Source organism: Carcharodon carcharias, chromosome 23 (genome assembly GCF_017639515.1).
Source record: "Carcharodon carcharias isolate sCarCar2 chromosome 23, sCarCar2.pri, whole genome shotgun sequence".
Taxonomy (NCBI): Eukaryota; Metazoa; Chordata; class Chondrichthyes; order Lamniformes; family Lamnidae; genus Carcharodon; species Carcharodon carcharias.
Window position 1 is genome coordinate 12,962,903 of NC_054489.1, and position 17,951 is coordinate 12,980,853.

General features: G+C 42.9%; 1 protein-coding gene across 2 annotated transcripts in view; it reads right to left on the reverse strand.

The window, feature by feature from the left end:
• Positions 1 to 7,502: 7,502 nt before the first annotated feature.
• The window catches only part of lrrc3ca (leucine rich repeat containing 3Ca), a 48,644-nt gene continuing 38,195 nt past the window's right edge, over positions 7,503 to 17,951 (reverse strand). Inside the window, exons 1-3 of one of the 2 annotated variants that reach the window (XM_041173654.1) lie at positions 16,219 to 16,289; positions 10,661 to 10,750; positions 7,503 to 8,764 (exon numbers count right to left, since the gene is read on the reverse strand). In XM_041173654.1, coding sequence (XP_041029588.1) covers positions 7,900 to 8,676 — 777 coding nt within the window. In that variant the 5' untranslated portion in view covers positions 8,677 to 8,764; positions 10,661 to 10,750; positions 16,219 to 16,289 and the 3' untranslated portion in view covers positions 7,503 to 7,899. Of the gene's footprint in view, positions 8,765 to 10,660; positions 10,751 to 16,218; positions 16,290 to 17,951 lie in introns of those variants that run through there. The other variant, XM_041173655.1, reaches the window with a different exon arrangement.

The window sequence follows — 17,951 nt, forward strand, 5'->3', positions numbered from 1 at the left end:
GGGACATGTTAATGATTTTTTTATTGTTCTATTTTTAATGTTTCCCGGCCTTTCAGCGATCTCCCTGAGACACCACTTAGCCTCAGGGAGATGTGCGCTCTTTCGTGCGCATGCGTGAAACCAGCGCACTCTCGCAGTTGGGGAATCCCTCCCCTCCCCCCACCCCCCCGGCACAGTGTCACCAGAGACCAGTATTTAATCACGCTGGTCTGGTAACTGGCTGCAAAATGTAATTGATATTTTTTGATAGTGGCACTTTCAAACATCCCCTCAGATCAATCATTGGCACGCAGTGCTGAGGGGACAAACAAGACTGATACTTTGAAGATTTCTTGGATGAGTGATGAGTCATTTAGATTTGTGTTCCATCCAGAATTCTGCAAAAGTCAACCTAATACCTGTCCCAGTCATGCTGCCTTTCCAGGCTTCAATACCTCACACACTGCCTGCAAACCTCTGTTGTGTCCTCCTTCTCCTAAAGATAGAGACACCTGTTGAGACATTGTTCAACAGGTGCTGGAAGCCCGCAGGTAGTTCACCCAAGACGTCTATATGTTAGAACAGGGGATTGAGTGGAATGGGCAAAGCTTGGGCTGACAAGTGGCAAGTAACATTTGCGCCACACAAGTGCCAGGCAATGACCATCCCCAAAAAGAGAAAACCTAACCATCGCCCTTGACATCTAATGGCAGTACCATCTCTGAATCTGCCACTATCAACACCCTGGGAATTACCATTGACCAGAAACTGAACTGGATCAGCCATATAAATAGTGTGGCTACAAGAGCTGGTCAGCAGCTAGGAATCCTGCGGCAATTAACTCACCTCCTGACTCCCATAAGCCTGTCCACCAACTACTAAGCACAAGTGTTTGAAATTAATTGCATTTAATTGTATTTAATGTTTCCTCTTGTGGGTGAGACCAGAACTAGGGGACCCTGTTTTAAAATTAGGGGCCACCCTTATAGGACAGATATGAGAATTTTTTTCTCGCAGAAGGTTGTGCAACTTTGGAACTCTCTGCCTCAGTAGAGGTGAGGTCACTGAATGTTTTTAAGGCAGAGGTAGATAGATTCTTGTTAGGCAAGGGAGTCAAAGGTTATCAGGAATAGATTGGAATGCAGAACTTGAAAGACCAACAGATTAACCATTATCTTATTGACTGGTGGAACAAACTTGAGGGGCCGAATGAATACTTCTGCTCTTATTTTGTATGTTCATATGTATGTAACTGAGGAGTGTGATGGAATACTCTCCACTTGCCTGGATGAGTGCAGCTCCAACAACACTCAAGAAGCTTGACACTGTCCAGGACAAAGCAGCCTACTTGATTGGCACCCCATCCACAAATATTCACTCCCTCCACCACCGGTGCACAGGGTGACAGCAGTATGTACCATCTACAAGATGCACTGCAGGAATTCACCAAGACTCCATAGACAGCACCTTCCAAATCCACGACCACTACCGTCTAGAAAGACAAGGGCAGCAGACAGATGGGAACACCACCACCTGGAAGTCCCTCTCCAAGCCACTCACCATCCTGACTTGGAAATATATCGCTTCACTGTTGCTGGGTCAAAACCCTGGAACTCCCTCCCTAGCAGCACTGTGGTGCACCTACACTACATGGACTGTAGCAGTTCAAGAAGGCAGTTCGCCACCATCTTCTCAAGGGCAACTAGGGATGGGGAATAAACGCTGGCCTGGCCAGCGAAGCCCACATCCCATGAATGAATTAAAAACGAGTCTTGATTTTGACACAGTGGAGGTATAAGCAGGGGAAATGGTTTAATTGAGTATTCTTTGTAAAGAAAGTCAGTTAAGTAAAGAAGCTGGAATATAACAGCGCTATCAAAATAATTTATTAAGCAAATGTTTCAGAGGTTAAATGCTCTGCCTGCGATCAGTTTCGCTGAGAAATAGTGCTAGTTAAGAGTTAGATGGGTGGATTTTTGAAAGCTATCGAGAAGATGGAGAAAATATGAATCAATAGCACCTACATCAGAGGCTACAAACTTACAGTTTTCAGACAATGTAAAATCTTCAATCTGGATACTTTGGAATGAGGGGGAAAGAAGACTCACAGCACATATCATAAATTCTCAATTCAATATTCTATCATAGCTGTCCTTGGGAATGATCGGAGTTTTGAAAGGTTATTTTTGTCATGATCTCTATTATGGCAAGATATCCATATCTGCCATACATTGGAGATTACAGTATAAAAAATCTCATATAATGAGGTTGATAATACTTTTATCCCAGTTATCAATTGATTAAATACTTGGAACCTACATCCTGAGAACATTAATTCATGCTCACTCTACTTATCCTAAAAAGATGCAGTGTTCCATTTTCCAATGATTTTATATCCAATTATAGGTGAACTGAATATTGTTAAAACTCAGTCACTTAGCCCATTGCTTTGAACTCTGATTTCAAAGGGAGGCCAAATCTGGCACTGTGAATTATTGCGATGACATGGGAATGCAGGGATACAGAATGAAATAATTCCAGAACTTCAAAGTGGAGGAGAAAATCATTGTTTTATTATTTTATAGGTGAAGGACCTCACAAAAAATACAAACACTGCAAATTAAACTCCATATCATTTTAATTAAAGACCCTGTTATGGGTAGAATTCCAAGCCTGCAAGTCAGAAATTGAAGTTTACAAAATCCATTGTTGTTGCTGAGAAAGTGGCCGGTTTAGGAATATCAATGATGCTGAAGGCAAACAAGGTCTGCCTCCATTGTTTGTCAGTTGAGACACATTCATAACCATAGGCTCTTCAGATAAAAATGCATAAAACAAAGAGCCCATGTGAAACCTCTTAAAACTAGCTACCCTATCTCTATATTAGCTTATTTGTTTGAATTAACTCCAGATAGTCCATAACATGTACATGTAGATCAGACAACAAGAAAAAATCACAGGTGAAACATGCAGCCAACATAGACCAGCTAAAACATACTGCTCTAAAAAGACAATGATATTTGAATGCAACAATAACAGCTTAGAAATCAATTTAAGAAACAGATCGATTTTTCTCAGGCACTTGAAAAGATGCTAGCAATTCCTGTATTACATTGTGCTTTTTTTTTTAGCTAAACAGACAGTGACTTTAATGTTGCACATACAGACACCAGCCAAAGCCCCTTCACTACTGTCCTATGATGTTCTAGTGCAATCTGCTAGCAAATGACATCGAGGAACTAGTGAACAATTACCTTCTAAAGCTGTTGAGAGCAGGATGACTTGATTGATTACTCAGGTTCCTTCCAGCAGTGTTGGGTTCCCAACGTACAATCAGATCTTTAGCTTTGCTCATATCTGATCCATTTAGCTTTTACCAGTAATTACACAATGTCATTGAATGCCCCCATTCAATGCAGTTTTGTAGAGTTTGGGTTCCAAAGGTGACACATCTACCATGGAATTCTAAGTTCCTTTTTATTTTTGCGTTTGGATTATTCAACTCCAAAATCCAGAAACATCCGAATCTTCGTGTAGGAAAATTGTCAACTTCTGTTTATTTTGTATTTATCATAACAGATGAGAAACATTTTGTGGAATATTCCTCATTATTGAGCCAGTTGCAAACATAGGTCAACACTAATAAATGAGAAGGTGTGGGTTCACTGACCGATTACTTTCATCAATACCCAGTTTTGGTTGGAGCTGACATTGACTTTGGCATTCTTTAACCTGTGCAAACCTATAAGCTTGACATTCATCATTGCAATTAAGTTAAATCTGTGTGTATGGTTTCATTTTAAATTGTGTGTGCTATTTGAAATTGGCGAATGAAAGAATCATTTTTTCCTTTCCAATCCTTGGTTGCATCAGTAATTATTTTTTTTAAACAGGCATGCTTCCTCCAGCTGCAAGGTAAAAGAATAGTCTGGGCAGGGCAGATGCACAACACTGTGAATATACATCAGCTAAAGATGCACCATCCAGATTCATGATAAACATCTTGTCAATAATTCGGAACGTGGAATTCAAATTCTTGGCCTTGTGAAAAGTTACCGCACCCTTGCATTACTGCAGGCAACAAAATAAGGTTAAATCCTAAGGTAAGCCTTCTCATCAGATGTTCATTTTATTCATTCTCAAGAGGCATCATTGACAAGGTCAACATTTATTGCCCGTCCTTTGTTGCTCTGAGAAAGTGGTGGTAGGGCTCCTTCAGGCAAAGCAATCCAGGCATTGAGTAGCTTGCTGGGTCACTTCAAGGAGCAGTTAAGAGTCAACCCTGTCATTTTGCGACTGGAGTCACACGTAGGCCAGACCAGAGAAGGAAGGACAGGTTTCCTTCCCTAAAGGACATTAGTGAAACCATTGAGCTTCTATGACAATCTCTGAAGGCTTCACGGCCACTTTTACTGGCGCTAGTTTCCCGCTTTTATTTTCTTTGCACCAAGTTCAAATTCTCAAACTGCCCATGTTGAGATTTGGAATAATTTTCTCTAGTTTATTAGTCCAGTCTTAGCATTGCTAATCCAGTTACATAACCCTACACTACCACACCCTAAGTTCAGATAAAGGAAACATTGACCTGTTTTCCTACTGATCAACTTACCGTCCATTCCCTGTACTGCTTTTATTCAAATTTGCTGTACTCGCAGTTATTCTTTTTATTTGTGAAACTGATTTTCCCAGAATCAGGATATTTTGGTCACAGCTACTTGAATTGGCCCACTTAAACACGAAGGAGTTAGACCGAGTACTAAACATCAGGGGAAGGTCTGGCCTTTCAACCCACAGGAGAGAATAAATAGATAAGTAAATCTCCATAAGTCTCCATTTAGTACAATTGAGCAGTGGTCATGAAGAATTCTTTAGCCTAGGTGGGTGGTAAGATCACCCTTCCCTCAAGATGATAAACGATATGAGGAAAGTGATCACACTAAGAGAAGAGGGCTTGAAATCAGGAAAAATGGCTCAATAAAATTATTCAGGTGTTTTGCTCAGGTCAGCTAAGCTTAGAATTTACCTGATACACCTGACCATTAATTAATCAATCCTGAGCTCATTATCGTGGATCCAATGAAATTCAAGCTATTTCTCTCTTTGCTGTCATGTTGAAGCTACTGCTGGGAAGAAGCATTTTTTCCCTTTATTCTTTCATGGGATGTGGGCATCACTGGTAAGGCCAGCATTTGTTTCCCATCCCTAATTGCCCTTGAACTGAATAGCTTGTGAGGCCATTTTTGAAGACAGTTCAGAGCAACAACATTGTTGTGGGTCTGAAGTCATATTTGGTCCAGAGAAGGTAAGAAGGCAGATTCCCTTCCCTAAAGGGCATTAATACACCAGATGGTTTTTATGACAACCAACAATGGTTTTATGGTCACTAATTCCAGGTTTATTAATTGTAATTAAATTGCACTAGCTGTAATGGTGGGACTTGAACCCATGTCCATGGATCCCTGGATCACTAGTCCAGTGACATTATCACTTCACCGCCATGTCCCCACATCATCATTAATACTGGTGGATTGCAGTTGGTGTTTGAACTTCAAAGTAGCTGAGTTATTACTGGAAATATTGTGGGTGAAAGCCTTGGTCAGAGATCTGTTATGGATGGGATCCATATTGGTGAGTTAGGGCTTCATTGCAGCATTGGGTTAAAGGGGCTTTGTCCAGTTCTCCATAGTTTGGTTGAACTCTTGAGCTCAGTAACTTAAATTTTGCCTCGGAAGACTAGCCTTAGTGAAGACAGTGAACTTTTCTATCTCCGACACTTTTTAAGAGGCTTGCAACTTAGTTGAATTTAAATTCAAATTAAATTTAAAATGATAACTTAGGCAATTAAATATTTTTAATCTTTATTAATTAGAAAATTAGTATATAAATTGAAAAATATAATCTGAACATGTTGGTCTCATTTGACATGGCACCAGTGTGTTACTTTGTGAGGCGCTCCAAAGGAAGCTGTCTACTTTGAAATCAGGGCTAATGTCTGAACTGCATAAATAATTTGTACACTGCTGTATTGAGAAGTTATTGTGGCTGTATTTTCTTGTATGTCCTTATGAATGATACAGTAAAGGTGGAAATATTGGTACTAATTAGAACCAAATACAGGCCCTTGGGTTGATTGGATGGTTCACAAACATAAGAGAAAGGAAAAATGGAAGAACATGCAATTGTGACCTGGGAACGTTTCAAAGCGTTTTACAGCTAATGATATACTTTCTTGAAGTGCAGTCACTATTATAATGTAAGAAGCCCAGCACTTTATCCTACCATCATTTAATATTGAATTTCAGACCAGGTTGAAGAGTTGAACTTATATTTCATTATAATTATAAATTTAGCAAGTTGAGTCTCACTGCACTTGATGAGCTGAAAGTCCAAAGTGCATGTGGCTGCTTTGGCTTCATTTATCTTCTCATTCTGAATTTGCAAAGCATCAATTCAAACTCTTAATGACAGGGATCAGTGTCTTTTGTGTTTGGTCTTAAAGGATGTAGGTTTAGCTAATTATCCAAGTGGATCTGTGAAATTCACTGCTTTCCAATTTAAGCCATCCCTGACATTGAAGCTTTCCCTCCAACCAGCAGAGCCAGAAAAACATTCCACCCCGGCGTTATTGTTTAGTGGGTAAGGAGTTCAATTCTACCTCTTTTTTTTTTTCTAGTGACCAATCAAAAGTTTTTGTCAATTATAAGTGTCCCCTTCTGAATCACTAATGAACTGTAGGAAAAATTAAACCAACATCCCCAGGCATGGTGATGCTGTCCAGTCCTGCTGGCGCCATGGTCACAGAGGCCTCAAGTATTACCAGTGGATACTGGGGCGCGGACATAACCACGGAAGAGAGGCAGGCCGTCGGGCTGAACGAGGAGCTCAATTCTAACCAGTGCTCAGCTGTTGTAGCTCGTTAACCGAACGATCTACAGCATTCATTGCAGAATGAACTGCAACCTATTAGTAGAGCAAATTACACCAATTACAAACGAACACTGGTCCCATTGCTACACTTTCCCTGAGCAAGCCTAAGGTGGATGGCTGGTTCCATGACTTCTCTTCCCCGGATCCCCTTCCCACATTACAGGACTGCAGTTTTGAACAGGTTACTGGTACAGGCTTTATGCATAAGCCACACCTGATCACCACTGTCACTTCAGATACTCTACATTTTGGCTAGTAGGCCGCAGTATTCAACCAACTGCATCTGCTGTAATAAAGAACATCCTTAGAATTCTACTTCTTGACACCTCTAACCATGTTTAGATTGATGTAACACATGCTTCCATAGAGTAAGCCACTACCCTCAACCTCAAACGAGTACCCCTGATACTGCCTGAAAAACACATTCTGCCTCCTTGTTTCACTCTCTCATTTATTAGGTTTGCAACTGTCAAAAATACTGTGGATTTGTGTGAGCTGGACACAGACTTCAAAAACTTAGGATGCTGCATAACAGAGAGAAAGAAAGAGAGAGAGAGAGAGAGAGAAGGAAAGACAAAGACTAAGATAGGGCTAAACCTTGGTTGATTTAAATGGAAGAATAGTCTTTTAGAACACATTGAATAACAGGCTTATTTTCATTCCTGTTGCTGGTTCATTCCTTATTCATTCCTTAGTTGTCAAGAGCATAAGGCATCAACAGTATTTTTCATATAGTTGGTACACAAGACTATGACCTCTTAATCGGAGTACAATACTGAACAGAATATTAGTGTACTCAATGTTCTTTACTTTTGGCAATCCATTCTGAAGCATGGAAATTTTGTAGATGAAGACAGTGAGCCAGAGGTGTGATCCACTGGTTTACAAATACTGACTGTCCCAGTTGGATCTTTACAGCATCACAGGTCCAACAGATTTACACATCTTTCTTTTTCCACCCCATCCCAAGAATTCACCTTTCAACCTGTTGCGTTACACCACTGTGCTGATGGTGGAGGAGGCTTCTGACTTCCTCTGCTTGCTGGGCAGTGACTTCAAGTACTCAAGGTGTCGCCTTGCATCTTCTTGATTCTGTCTCACGTAGTACACCAAGTAGGAGATGACCATGGTGAACCAGCCGAACATGGTGATCAGCATGGCCACGTCGGTTGTCTTTTTGTGAACGTTACATAAGTTCACCTGGTGTGCAACCTCCAGGAAAGATTTCTTCGCGTGCTCCTCTGGGTAAGCAGTCGCACAAATGATGTCGTTGGACAAACCAATATTCACCGTCTTAATCATTTCCTGCAGCCTGCAATCACAGTACCAGGGATTGCCCGAAAGTTTTATACCTGCTTTCAATTTGCTGAACACTTCCTCGTTCACAGTCTTGAGTTTATTGTGCGAGAGGTTCAGAATCTTCAAACTTTCATTCAAGCCTCGAAATGCACCAGTCTCCAAGTGCTGAATGGTATTATTGGACAAATCTAGTTCCTCCAGCTTACGCAGATCCTTGAAAACATCACGCGGAATTGAAGTTATCTGATTGGAATCAAGGTACAGCTTCCAAGTATTATTTGGAATGTTTTTGGGAACCTCTTTTAGGTGCATGTCACTGCAACGGACAATTAATTTCTTGTGTACTTCTGCACAGTAACAGCCTTTCGGGCATGTCGTCGCCAAGTTAAAGCAAAAGGTCATCAGAACAAAGCTGTGTAAAAGCAGCCACATAGCGACAGAGTGCCGCAGGAGCAGGTTCCTCAGCTCCATTCTGGGGCATCGGCATATTCCTGGAAATCCTCCAATCCACAAACAAAGCTCAAGCTCTGTCGGATCTTCCGGAAACGTCCACTTCAATCTGAAAGGAGGGAAACAAACAAGTTTAGTAACATGCTTATAGGTCTGGATAAATACTCGCCTGAACTATGTTCCCATGGGCATTTCCCTATATTGAAGGTGCTATATAAATGCAAGTCGCTGTCATCAATAGATTAAAAACTCTTTTTGAGTGTTGGCCCTGATCTTAATTTTATTAAGGGAAATACTATCAATGGTTTAGTTCAAAGTACTTTCTCAATACCCATGTTACACACAATTAGAATTTTAAATTATTTGTTATTTGATAAAAATTGGACTTCCTACACTAATGAATCTCTGCTTCCTACCAGGCTCAGTGATGCCATTAACAGAGAGTGGCTATCTATACCCCAGAGCAACTCCATCCATTTTTAGATTATTGCCATTTTGACTGGCCTGGGAGCCAATCCTGAGCCATGGGCTGACCCAGGGTCACCTGACACTAGGGGTAAACTCCCTCCAGTGGCTAAAGAGGTAAGCTTTAAGGAACAGGTGGGGAGGGACGCAGATGTTTATGGAGGGAGTTGGCAAACCACCTTCAACATTCACTCCCTCTACCACCCACACACACTGGCAGCAATCACACAGTCACATCACAGAATCACAGTGCATAAGAGGCCCTTCGGCCCATCAAGTCTGCACCGACACGTGAGAAACACCTGACCTACCTACCTAATCCCATTTACCAGCACTTAGTTCGTAGCCTTGAATGTTATGACGTGCCAAGTGCTCATCCAGCTACTTTTTAAAGGATGTGAGGCAACCCACCTCCACCACACTCCCAGGCAGTGCATTCCAGACCGTCACTACTCTCTGTTCATGCCCCTCATAATCTTGTACACCTCGATCATGTCGCCCCTCAGTCTTCTCTGCTCCAACAAAAACAACCCAAGTCTATCCAACCTCTCTTCGTAACTAAAATGTTTCATCCCAGGCAACATCCTGGTGAATCTCCTCTGCACCCCCTCCAGTGCAATCACATCCTTCCTATAATATGGTGACCAGAACTACACACAGTACTCCAGCTGTGGCCTCACCAAGGTTCTATACAACTCCAACATGACCTCCCTACTTTTGTAATCTATGCCTCGATTGATAAAGGCAAGTGTCCCATATGCCTTTTTCATCACCCCACTAACATGCCCCCCTGCCTTCAGAGATCTATGGACACACACGCCAAGGTCCCATTGTTCCTCAGAACTTCCTAGTGTCATGCTGTTCATTGAATACTTCCTTGTCAAATTACTCCTTCCGAAGTGTATCACCTCACACTTTTCAGGGCTAAGTTCCATCTGCCACTTATCTGCCCATTTGACCATCCCGTCTATATTTTCCTGTAGCCCAAGACAACCTCACTGTTAACCACCCGGCCAATCTTTGTGTCATCCGCAAACTTACTAGTCCTACGCCCCACGTAGTCACAATGTGTACGATCTACAAGATATGCTACTTCAGCAGCTCACCAGCTCATCAGGGCTCCTTCGACAGCATCTTCTCAGCTCACCCCGCCACTGGTACATGGCAGCAGCAGTGTGTAACATCTATTAGTTGCACTGTAGCAATTCCCTTCAACAGCATTTTCCAAACCCATGACCTCTACCACCTAGAAGGACAAAGGCAGCTGATGCCAGGGAACACCAACACTTGAAAGTTCCCCTCCAAGCCACACACCATCCTGACTTGGAACTATATCGGCTGTTCTATCATTATTGCTGGGTCAAAATCCTGGAACTCTCTCTCTAACAGCACTGAGGGTGTTCTTACAGGGGTCGCAACGATTCAAGAAGGCAATACCACCACTACTTTCTCAAGGACAATGAGGTATGGGCAATAAATGCTGACCTAGTCAGCGATGCTGTCATCCCATGATAGAGTAATTTTTTAAAAAGGGTCATACCACTTCTCCATTTGTTGGCAGTCTCAGCTCCTTGGAACTCTGCTCTAACACCATCAGGGAATGCTCAGGTCAAAGCATATGGACGGTCTCCTGCAACATGAGATTCCATGATTCATCTTACAGTGAATATTGATGGTTATTTTATGTTTAATTAGTTGCATTTTCTTTTTGCAGTAGTAATCTAGCAATACAACTTAGAATTAAATCTGTCAGCTCACTCATAAGATGAAAGAGTTCTGAAAAGCTCATTTGCATTGACTGGCAGTGAAACACTGCGGGAGCAGGACTAAAAATCAGTGCACAGTTGGCATGGATAGTCTGAGCCACTGGTGTTGACGAGCGAGGCTGCTTCATGGCCAGAGAAACTCATACATCAACATCAGCTTTATTAAAATGTTTTCTGCTCTGGGGAGCCAGCCTTGCAAAAGGGCAGGGAATTTGAAACTGCCAATTTAACTGCAAATTTAAGCAAGCAGGCTGCTGCCAGCAAGTCCCAGTGATAAGCCTCTGTTAAGTGGAGTGATGCTAAATGTCTCAGACTGGCGATGCGTTGCATCTCCAACATCGATGCTGAGAGAGCAACTGCTTCCCCTGAGTCGCCACAAGAACAGCAGAGATAAGCTCCTGTCCAGTCAACCTGTTGAGAATCACAGGTTCTCATGATAGATAAAAGATCAATGTCCATGATGGTTCTTCCCCTTGCCCACTGTAATGGTTGGAAAAACCACAGAAACCCAGAGAAGGTAGCCTTTAAAGCCATTTCCCCCAGGGTTTCTGCAGCTTTTCGACAGCTGATCATAGAAACTAGGAGCAGGAGTAGGCCATTCGGCCCTTCGAGCCTGCTCCGCCATTCATCAAGATCATGACTGATCATCCAACTCAATAGCCTGCTCCCACTTTCTCCCCATATCCTTTGATCACCTTTGCCCCAAGAGCTATATCTAACTCCTTCTTGAAAACATACAATGTTTTGGCTTCAACTACTTTCTGTGGTAACGAATTCCACAGGCTCACCACTCTCTGGGTGAAGAAATTTCTCCTCATCTCAGACCTAAATGGTCTACCCCATATCCTCAGACTGTGACCCCTGATTCTGGACTCTCCCAGCCATCGGGAACATCCTTCCTGTATCTATCCTGTCTAGTCCTGTTAGAATTTTATAAGTTTCTATGAAATCCCCCCTCATTCTTTTGAACTCCAGCGAGTATAATCTGAACCGACCCAATCTCTCCTCATATGTCAGTTATATCATCCCAGGAAGCAGTCTGGTAAACCTTTGCTGTACTCCCTCTATAGCAAGAACATCCTTCCTCAGATAAGGAGACCAAAACTGCACACAATTTTCCAGGTGTAGTCTCACCAAGGCCATGTATAATTGCAGCAAGACATCCCTGTTCCTGTACTCGAATCCTCTAGCTATGAAGGCCAACATATTATTTGCCTTCTTTACCGCCTGCTGCACCTGCATGCTTATCTTCAGCAACTGGTGTATGAGGACACCCAGGTCTTGTTGCACATTCCCTCTCTCAATTTATAGCCATTCAGATAATAATCTGCCTTCCTGCTTTTGCTGCCAAAGTGGATAACCTCACATTTATCCACACCATGCTGCATTATACTGTCCAAGTCACACTGAAGCATCCCTGCATCTTCCTCACAGCTCACCCTCCCACCCAGCTTTGTGTCATCTGCAAATTTGGAGATATTACACTTAGTTCCCTCACCTAAATCATTAATATATATTGTGAATAGCTGGGGTCCCAGCACCCGATCCCTGCGGTACCCCACTAGTCACTGCCTGCCTGTCGGGTGGGCGGGCCCAACCCAATCTCCGGCAGGCGGGGAGCCGATCCCCGCCGGAGAAGCGGGACCCAATCCCCGCCGGAGAAGCAGGTCGCGCCGCCATTTTAAGTGGGCGGGCCAGTTAAGGCCCACCCAGCATGACATCTGGTGGGAAGCGCTGTGCACTCCCTGTGCGGGCGGGGGTGGATTCCCCAAAAGCAAGAGTGCGCTCTTTCACGCATGTGCAGGAAAGAGCGCACATCCCCCTGAGGCTAAGTACAGCCTCAGGGAGATCGCTGACAGTTTTAAAAATGTTAAAAATAGAAAAACAAAAGCCTTAACATGTCCCCCCCCCCCCCAACATGTGACAATGTCACATGAGATGGGACAAGTTCATAAATTACAGTAAAACTTTATTAAACTTTTTAGAACCCTACATGAAACCTCATCCCGCCGGTGGTTGAGGTTTCATGTTTTCTCTATTCCCCACTGGGGCTCCTGGCCTGCCCGCCAACATTAAGGTTGGACAGGCCAGTCCTTTCAATGATCCTGTCAATGGCCTCAATTGGCCATTGACAGGTCGGTGGGCCCGCAGCTGATTTTGCTGCGCCCCCGCCTTCCTGAAAATTTAAATGGGGCGGGATGACATCAGGGATTCTGCCCAACGTCATCCTGCATCATTTTACGTGTTGGTGAGCGGGCCCCGCCCCCTGCTCGCCGATGGCAAAATTGTTTCCTGTCTGCCAACCAGTTTTCTATCCATCTCAATACATTACCCCCAATCCCATGCGCTTTAATTTTACACGCTAATCTCTTATGTGGGACTTTGTCGAAAGCCTTCTGAAAGTCCAAATAAACCACATCCACTGGCTCCCCCCATCAACTTTACTCGTTACATCCTCGAAAAATTCCAGTAGATTTGTCAAGCGTGATTTCCTTTTCGTAAATCCATGCTGACTCTGTCCGATTCTGCCACAGTTTTCCAAGTGCTCAGCTATTAAATCTTTTATATTGGACTCTAGAATTTTCCCCACTACCGATGTCAGGCTGATTGGTCCAAAATTCCCTGTTTTCGCTCTACCTTCCTTTTTAAATAGTGGGGTTACATTAGCTACCCTCCAATCTGTAGGAACTGTTCCAGAGTCTATAGAATCTTGGAAGGTGACCATCAATGCATCCACTATTTCTAGGGCCACTTCTTAAGTACTCTTGGACGTAGATTATCAGGCCCCGAGGATTTATCAGCCTTCAATCCCATCAATTCCATCAACACCATTTCCCTACTAATACTGATTTCTTACAGTTCCTCTCACTTGCGGTCAGATACAATGGTGAAGTAGTGGCCATGGATGTATTGGTGGAACTTTTTAACACCAAATTAGATGGATAAGCTTTCTTTCTCTATTTGTGAGTATCTTGGTTCTGCAATACTGAGTATTCTTGAGACATGACCAATGGGCCGCTCGGAGCCATCTGCCATCCGGTGGGAGAGTAATGCCCCTAATCCGTAAGGAGATGCATCACAGGTTAAAATTAATTCTTTCTTTGGGTCAAAATATAGCAACAAGGCCGACAAATGTAGCAACCACTCTACTATCGTAAATGCCTGTTGTTGTCGAGCCTGCCAAGTCCACCTGTGGCTTTTCTTGAGTAAACCGTATAATGGAGCCAATACTGTTGACAAATTTGGGAGAAAACGGTCATAATAGTTAATCATTCCCCTGAAGAACTTGAGTTCTATGGCATTTTTCGGTGCTGGCACCTCACGAATAGCTCTCACCTTGTCTTCCACTGGGTGAAGGCCCTGCGAGTCGACCAGGTAAACCACTTCTTTTGCTTGGGAGATACATTTTTCTCTTTTCAAAAGTACTCCAGCTTGTGAGAAGCACCTCTTCCAGGTTAGCCCGGTGTTCTTCATCAGATAGTCCTGTTACTAGGACATCATCGAGATAAACCACAACATGGGGCAAACCTTGAAGTAAGTTTTCCATTATCCGTTGGAAAATGGTACAAACCAAAGAAACTCCAAAGGCTAACCTGGTATATTGGTGTAACCCCCTATGTTTGTTGATAGTCACAAAATCCTGAGAGGCCTTTTCCAGCTCGACTTGCTGGTGAGTGTGGCTCACGTCGAGTTTCGTATATACCATTCCCCCTGCCACCTTGGAGTACAATTCATCAATTTTCAGTATAGGATGCCTGTCAAGTCAAGTCAAGTCAAGTTAACGGTCAACTTGTAGCCCCTGCGTATTCACACACTCTGGTCAGACTTTAGCACTGGAACTATGGGTGCAGGCATCCAGAAAATTGTACAGTTGTAGGATTCCCAACCTTTCCAGCCTGTCCAGTTCAACATCAACTTTTTCTTTGAATGCATAGGGGATAGGCCCAGCCTTCAAGAATCTGGGGATTGCCCCAGGATCCACGTGGATTTTAGTTTTCAGCCCTTGAATCTTCCCAAGCTCTGCCCTGAAGATGGGGGCATATTTCTGTAATAATTCTTGCAGGTTTGTCATTCTGAGTTGAAAAATCTCGGTCCACTCCAACTTTATTTCCTTGTGCCAAGTGGAGTCGGACTGTCTCCTGCTTCTACTATCAGGGTAAATCAACAGACTGATTTCCACACTGTACTGGGACCTTGCATATACCTCTTACTGGTATGTCTTTGCCGGCATTCATCTTTAATGTAGCATCTGAATTTTCCAGATTTAATGAGTGGCCTCTTCCTTTCAGATATTTAAATGTCTGTTCCCATATAACTGTCTTGGATGGTCCCTGTATCCACTTTCATTCGGATGAGCTTCTCGTTGACTTTCACTGTCACGTAGATCGGCTCTGTTTTACCCATTTCTAAGTTGTGTGGTGAGTAAGTATCTGAATCTGTTTCTTCTGGTTCCTCTATTGTGTCAACTTCGCAATTTCTACCTTTTTGTTTAAACTTTTGTCTTAATCTGTCTTCACAGTATCGCATAATATGCCCATTACGATGGCAGTAGAAACACTCTATTCTTTTAAATTACCATTCGCTTGCAGGCTATTTGGCTCCATTTCTGCCGTTATTATTGTGGGTTTTCTCCGTTAAGCCATTGCTTTTTGCTGATCTGTTAATGGTGGCTGTTTCCTGCCTTTCCACAGAGCCCAGCGCTTCTGTGCCATTTCTAACCGGTGCTTCCTCCCAACATGATGGACGGCACCATTTTGTGCTCCCTTGGTTGCTTCTGAATCCCTGACTGCGTCTCCATTGTGCGCACCAACTCCAGTGCCTTGCTGAAGCCTAAGTTCGTTCCTAACAATAACATTTTTTGAATGGCATCTTCATTAATTCCACATACTAATCGGTCTCTTAACATGTCACTAATCGACGTCCTGAACTCACAGTTGCTCTGTTAGTTGTTTTAAGGCTGCTACATAGCAAGCGACTGTCTCTCCAGGGATGCGACACCTTGAATTAAATTTAAAATGTTGCGTCGTTACCGAGGGTTTCAGCTGAAAATTGGCTTTTCACTAGGTTTACCAACTCATCAAAGCTCTTGTAATCTGGGGCATTGGGTGCCGTTAGATGACGAATTAGGCCATATGTTTTAGTGCCGCACGTCGATAAGAGGACTGATAGCCTCTCCTCCTCCCCCAATATGTCATTGACCAAAAAGAAGAACACAAGGCGTTCAATATAATGTGACTAATCATTGGTGGTCTGATCAAACGGTTCAATACGGCCCAACTGTGGCATACTGGAGGGAGGTAACTCCGACGACTATGATGAAGGCTGCACTTACAATCGCCTTGCAAGGTGAGGCTGATTTATTTCTGTTGAATTTCCACAGCTTTCTTTGGTGTCATCAACAGGTCATGTTTTTCCTTGTCATCAATTGTCATGTTCCTTCTCTGTCAGGTCACTTTGCTCAGTGAACACAGTTGCACGCCTATCCACAGGTGAATGAGTTGGTAAACAAGATACTGCAGGCATAGAGACCAATATAAGGTGAAGTACATGCTGTTTATCTACATAAGTAACAGTGCACTAACACCATGTGTGCTTCTCCAACCAGACCCTGTTGTAAACTATTGATTAACATTGTAACCCACGCTACACAGCAATTGGTTAATACAATCGCATGGTCAATCTGCCTACATTCTCTTAAAGGTGTATTGCACCTCAGATTACTACAGACTGCCAGACTGAAAAACTATTTTATTTTCTATAATGAGGGGAACTTTATTTTTACCTGGTGAACTTGTGTGGACAGGAAGCTGAGGGATAGGCTATCCAGGCGGAGGATGGCTGCCAGGATTTCCCAATCTGCTCCTGTAACTTGGGCTGAAGTTCTGGAGAGGTGGCACAAATGGATGTGCACATAGTCCCTCTGGGAGATACCGTGGAAGACACAAATGTTGGCATCAAATGCTTCCAGGTCAACTGGCATAAACCAGGAGTAGAGAAAGTTCCTTCCACTTTGCTACAGAAGATACCTTTCCCTGAATCTAAGAAGGTCCTCATCCCTACTCCATTCCCTATATTGGCTACCTCTTTCGAGCAAGATTGCATCTGGGAACCTACTTGCGCAAAGTTATGGATGGTTCATAGTATGCAGAATTGGATTGTAATTGCCCCAAATTCATTACAGGTAGTTGTACATCTTTGTAACGCCCCATCCAAGTTGTAGAAGTAAGAGTCAAAAACACCTTGATGTGAAAACTAAAAGTTAAACTTTTCGAAGCATGTACTCTCATTTTGTAAATTCAAATATTCTATGAGGTAATGTTAAATGGTTCCCAGCTATGCGCCACTATAATTCTGGAAAGTGATCTTAATGCCTGTGGTTATTACATTCGGTATTGCCTTAGTATGTGTGAAGGGAATCGATTAAAGTAAGTGCTAATCAAACATTGATGTGTAATTTCTGAGAAGAATCAAAGCATACACTTTTGCCTGAGTTTGAGGCTTGTAAAGCTAACTGTTTCAAGCTGAATTATAAGCAAAGGAAGAGAACATTATTAGAACCGTTCCTCCATCTTGACACCTTAAGGTCTTCCAGCAATGATCACAAGGTCAACTGACAGAGTCCTACTGACGACCCCAGGGAGCAACATTAAAGAAAGAAAGACCTGCATTTATTATACGTTTTTCATAGCCACTAGACATCTCAACGCACTTAACAGTGAACAAAATACTTGTTGAAGTGGAGTCACTGTTATAATTCAGAAAATGTGCACACAGCAAACACATGCAGCAATGTGATAATGACCAGATAATCTGTTTTTTTTATAATGTTGATTGAGAGATAAATATTATTCGGGACAGAAGGGATAACTCTCTGACTTCTCTTCGAAATAGTGCCATTGGACCTTTTATGTCCACCCGAATGGGCAGGTGGAGCCTCAGTTTAACGTCTCATCAAAAAAACGGCACTTCCAACAGTACAGCACTCCCTCAGTCTTCACTGGCAGGTCAGCTTTGATTTTTGTGCTCAAGTTCTGCAGTAGGTAGTGAACCTGGAACCTCACTCAG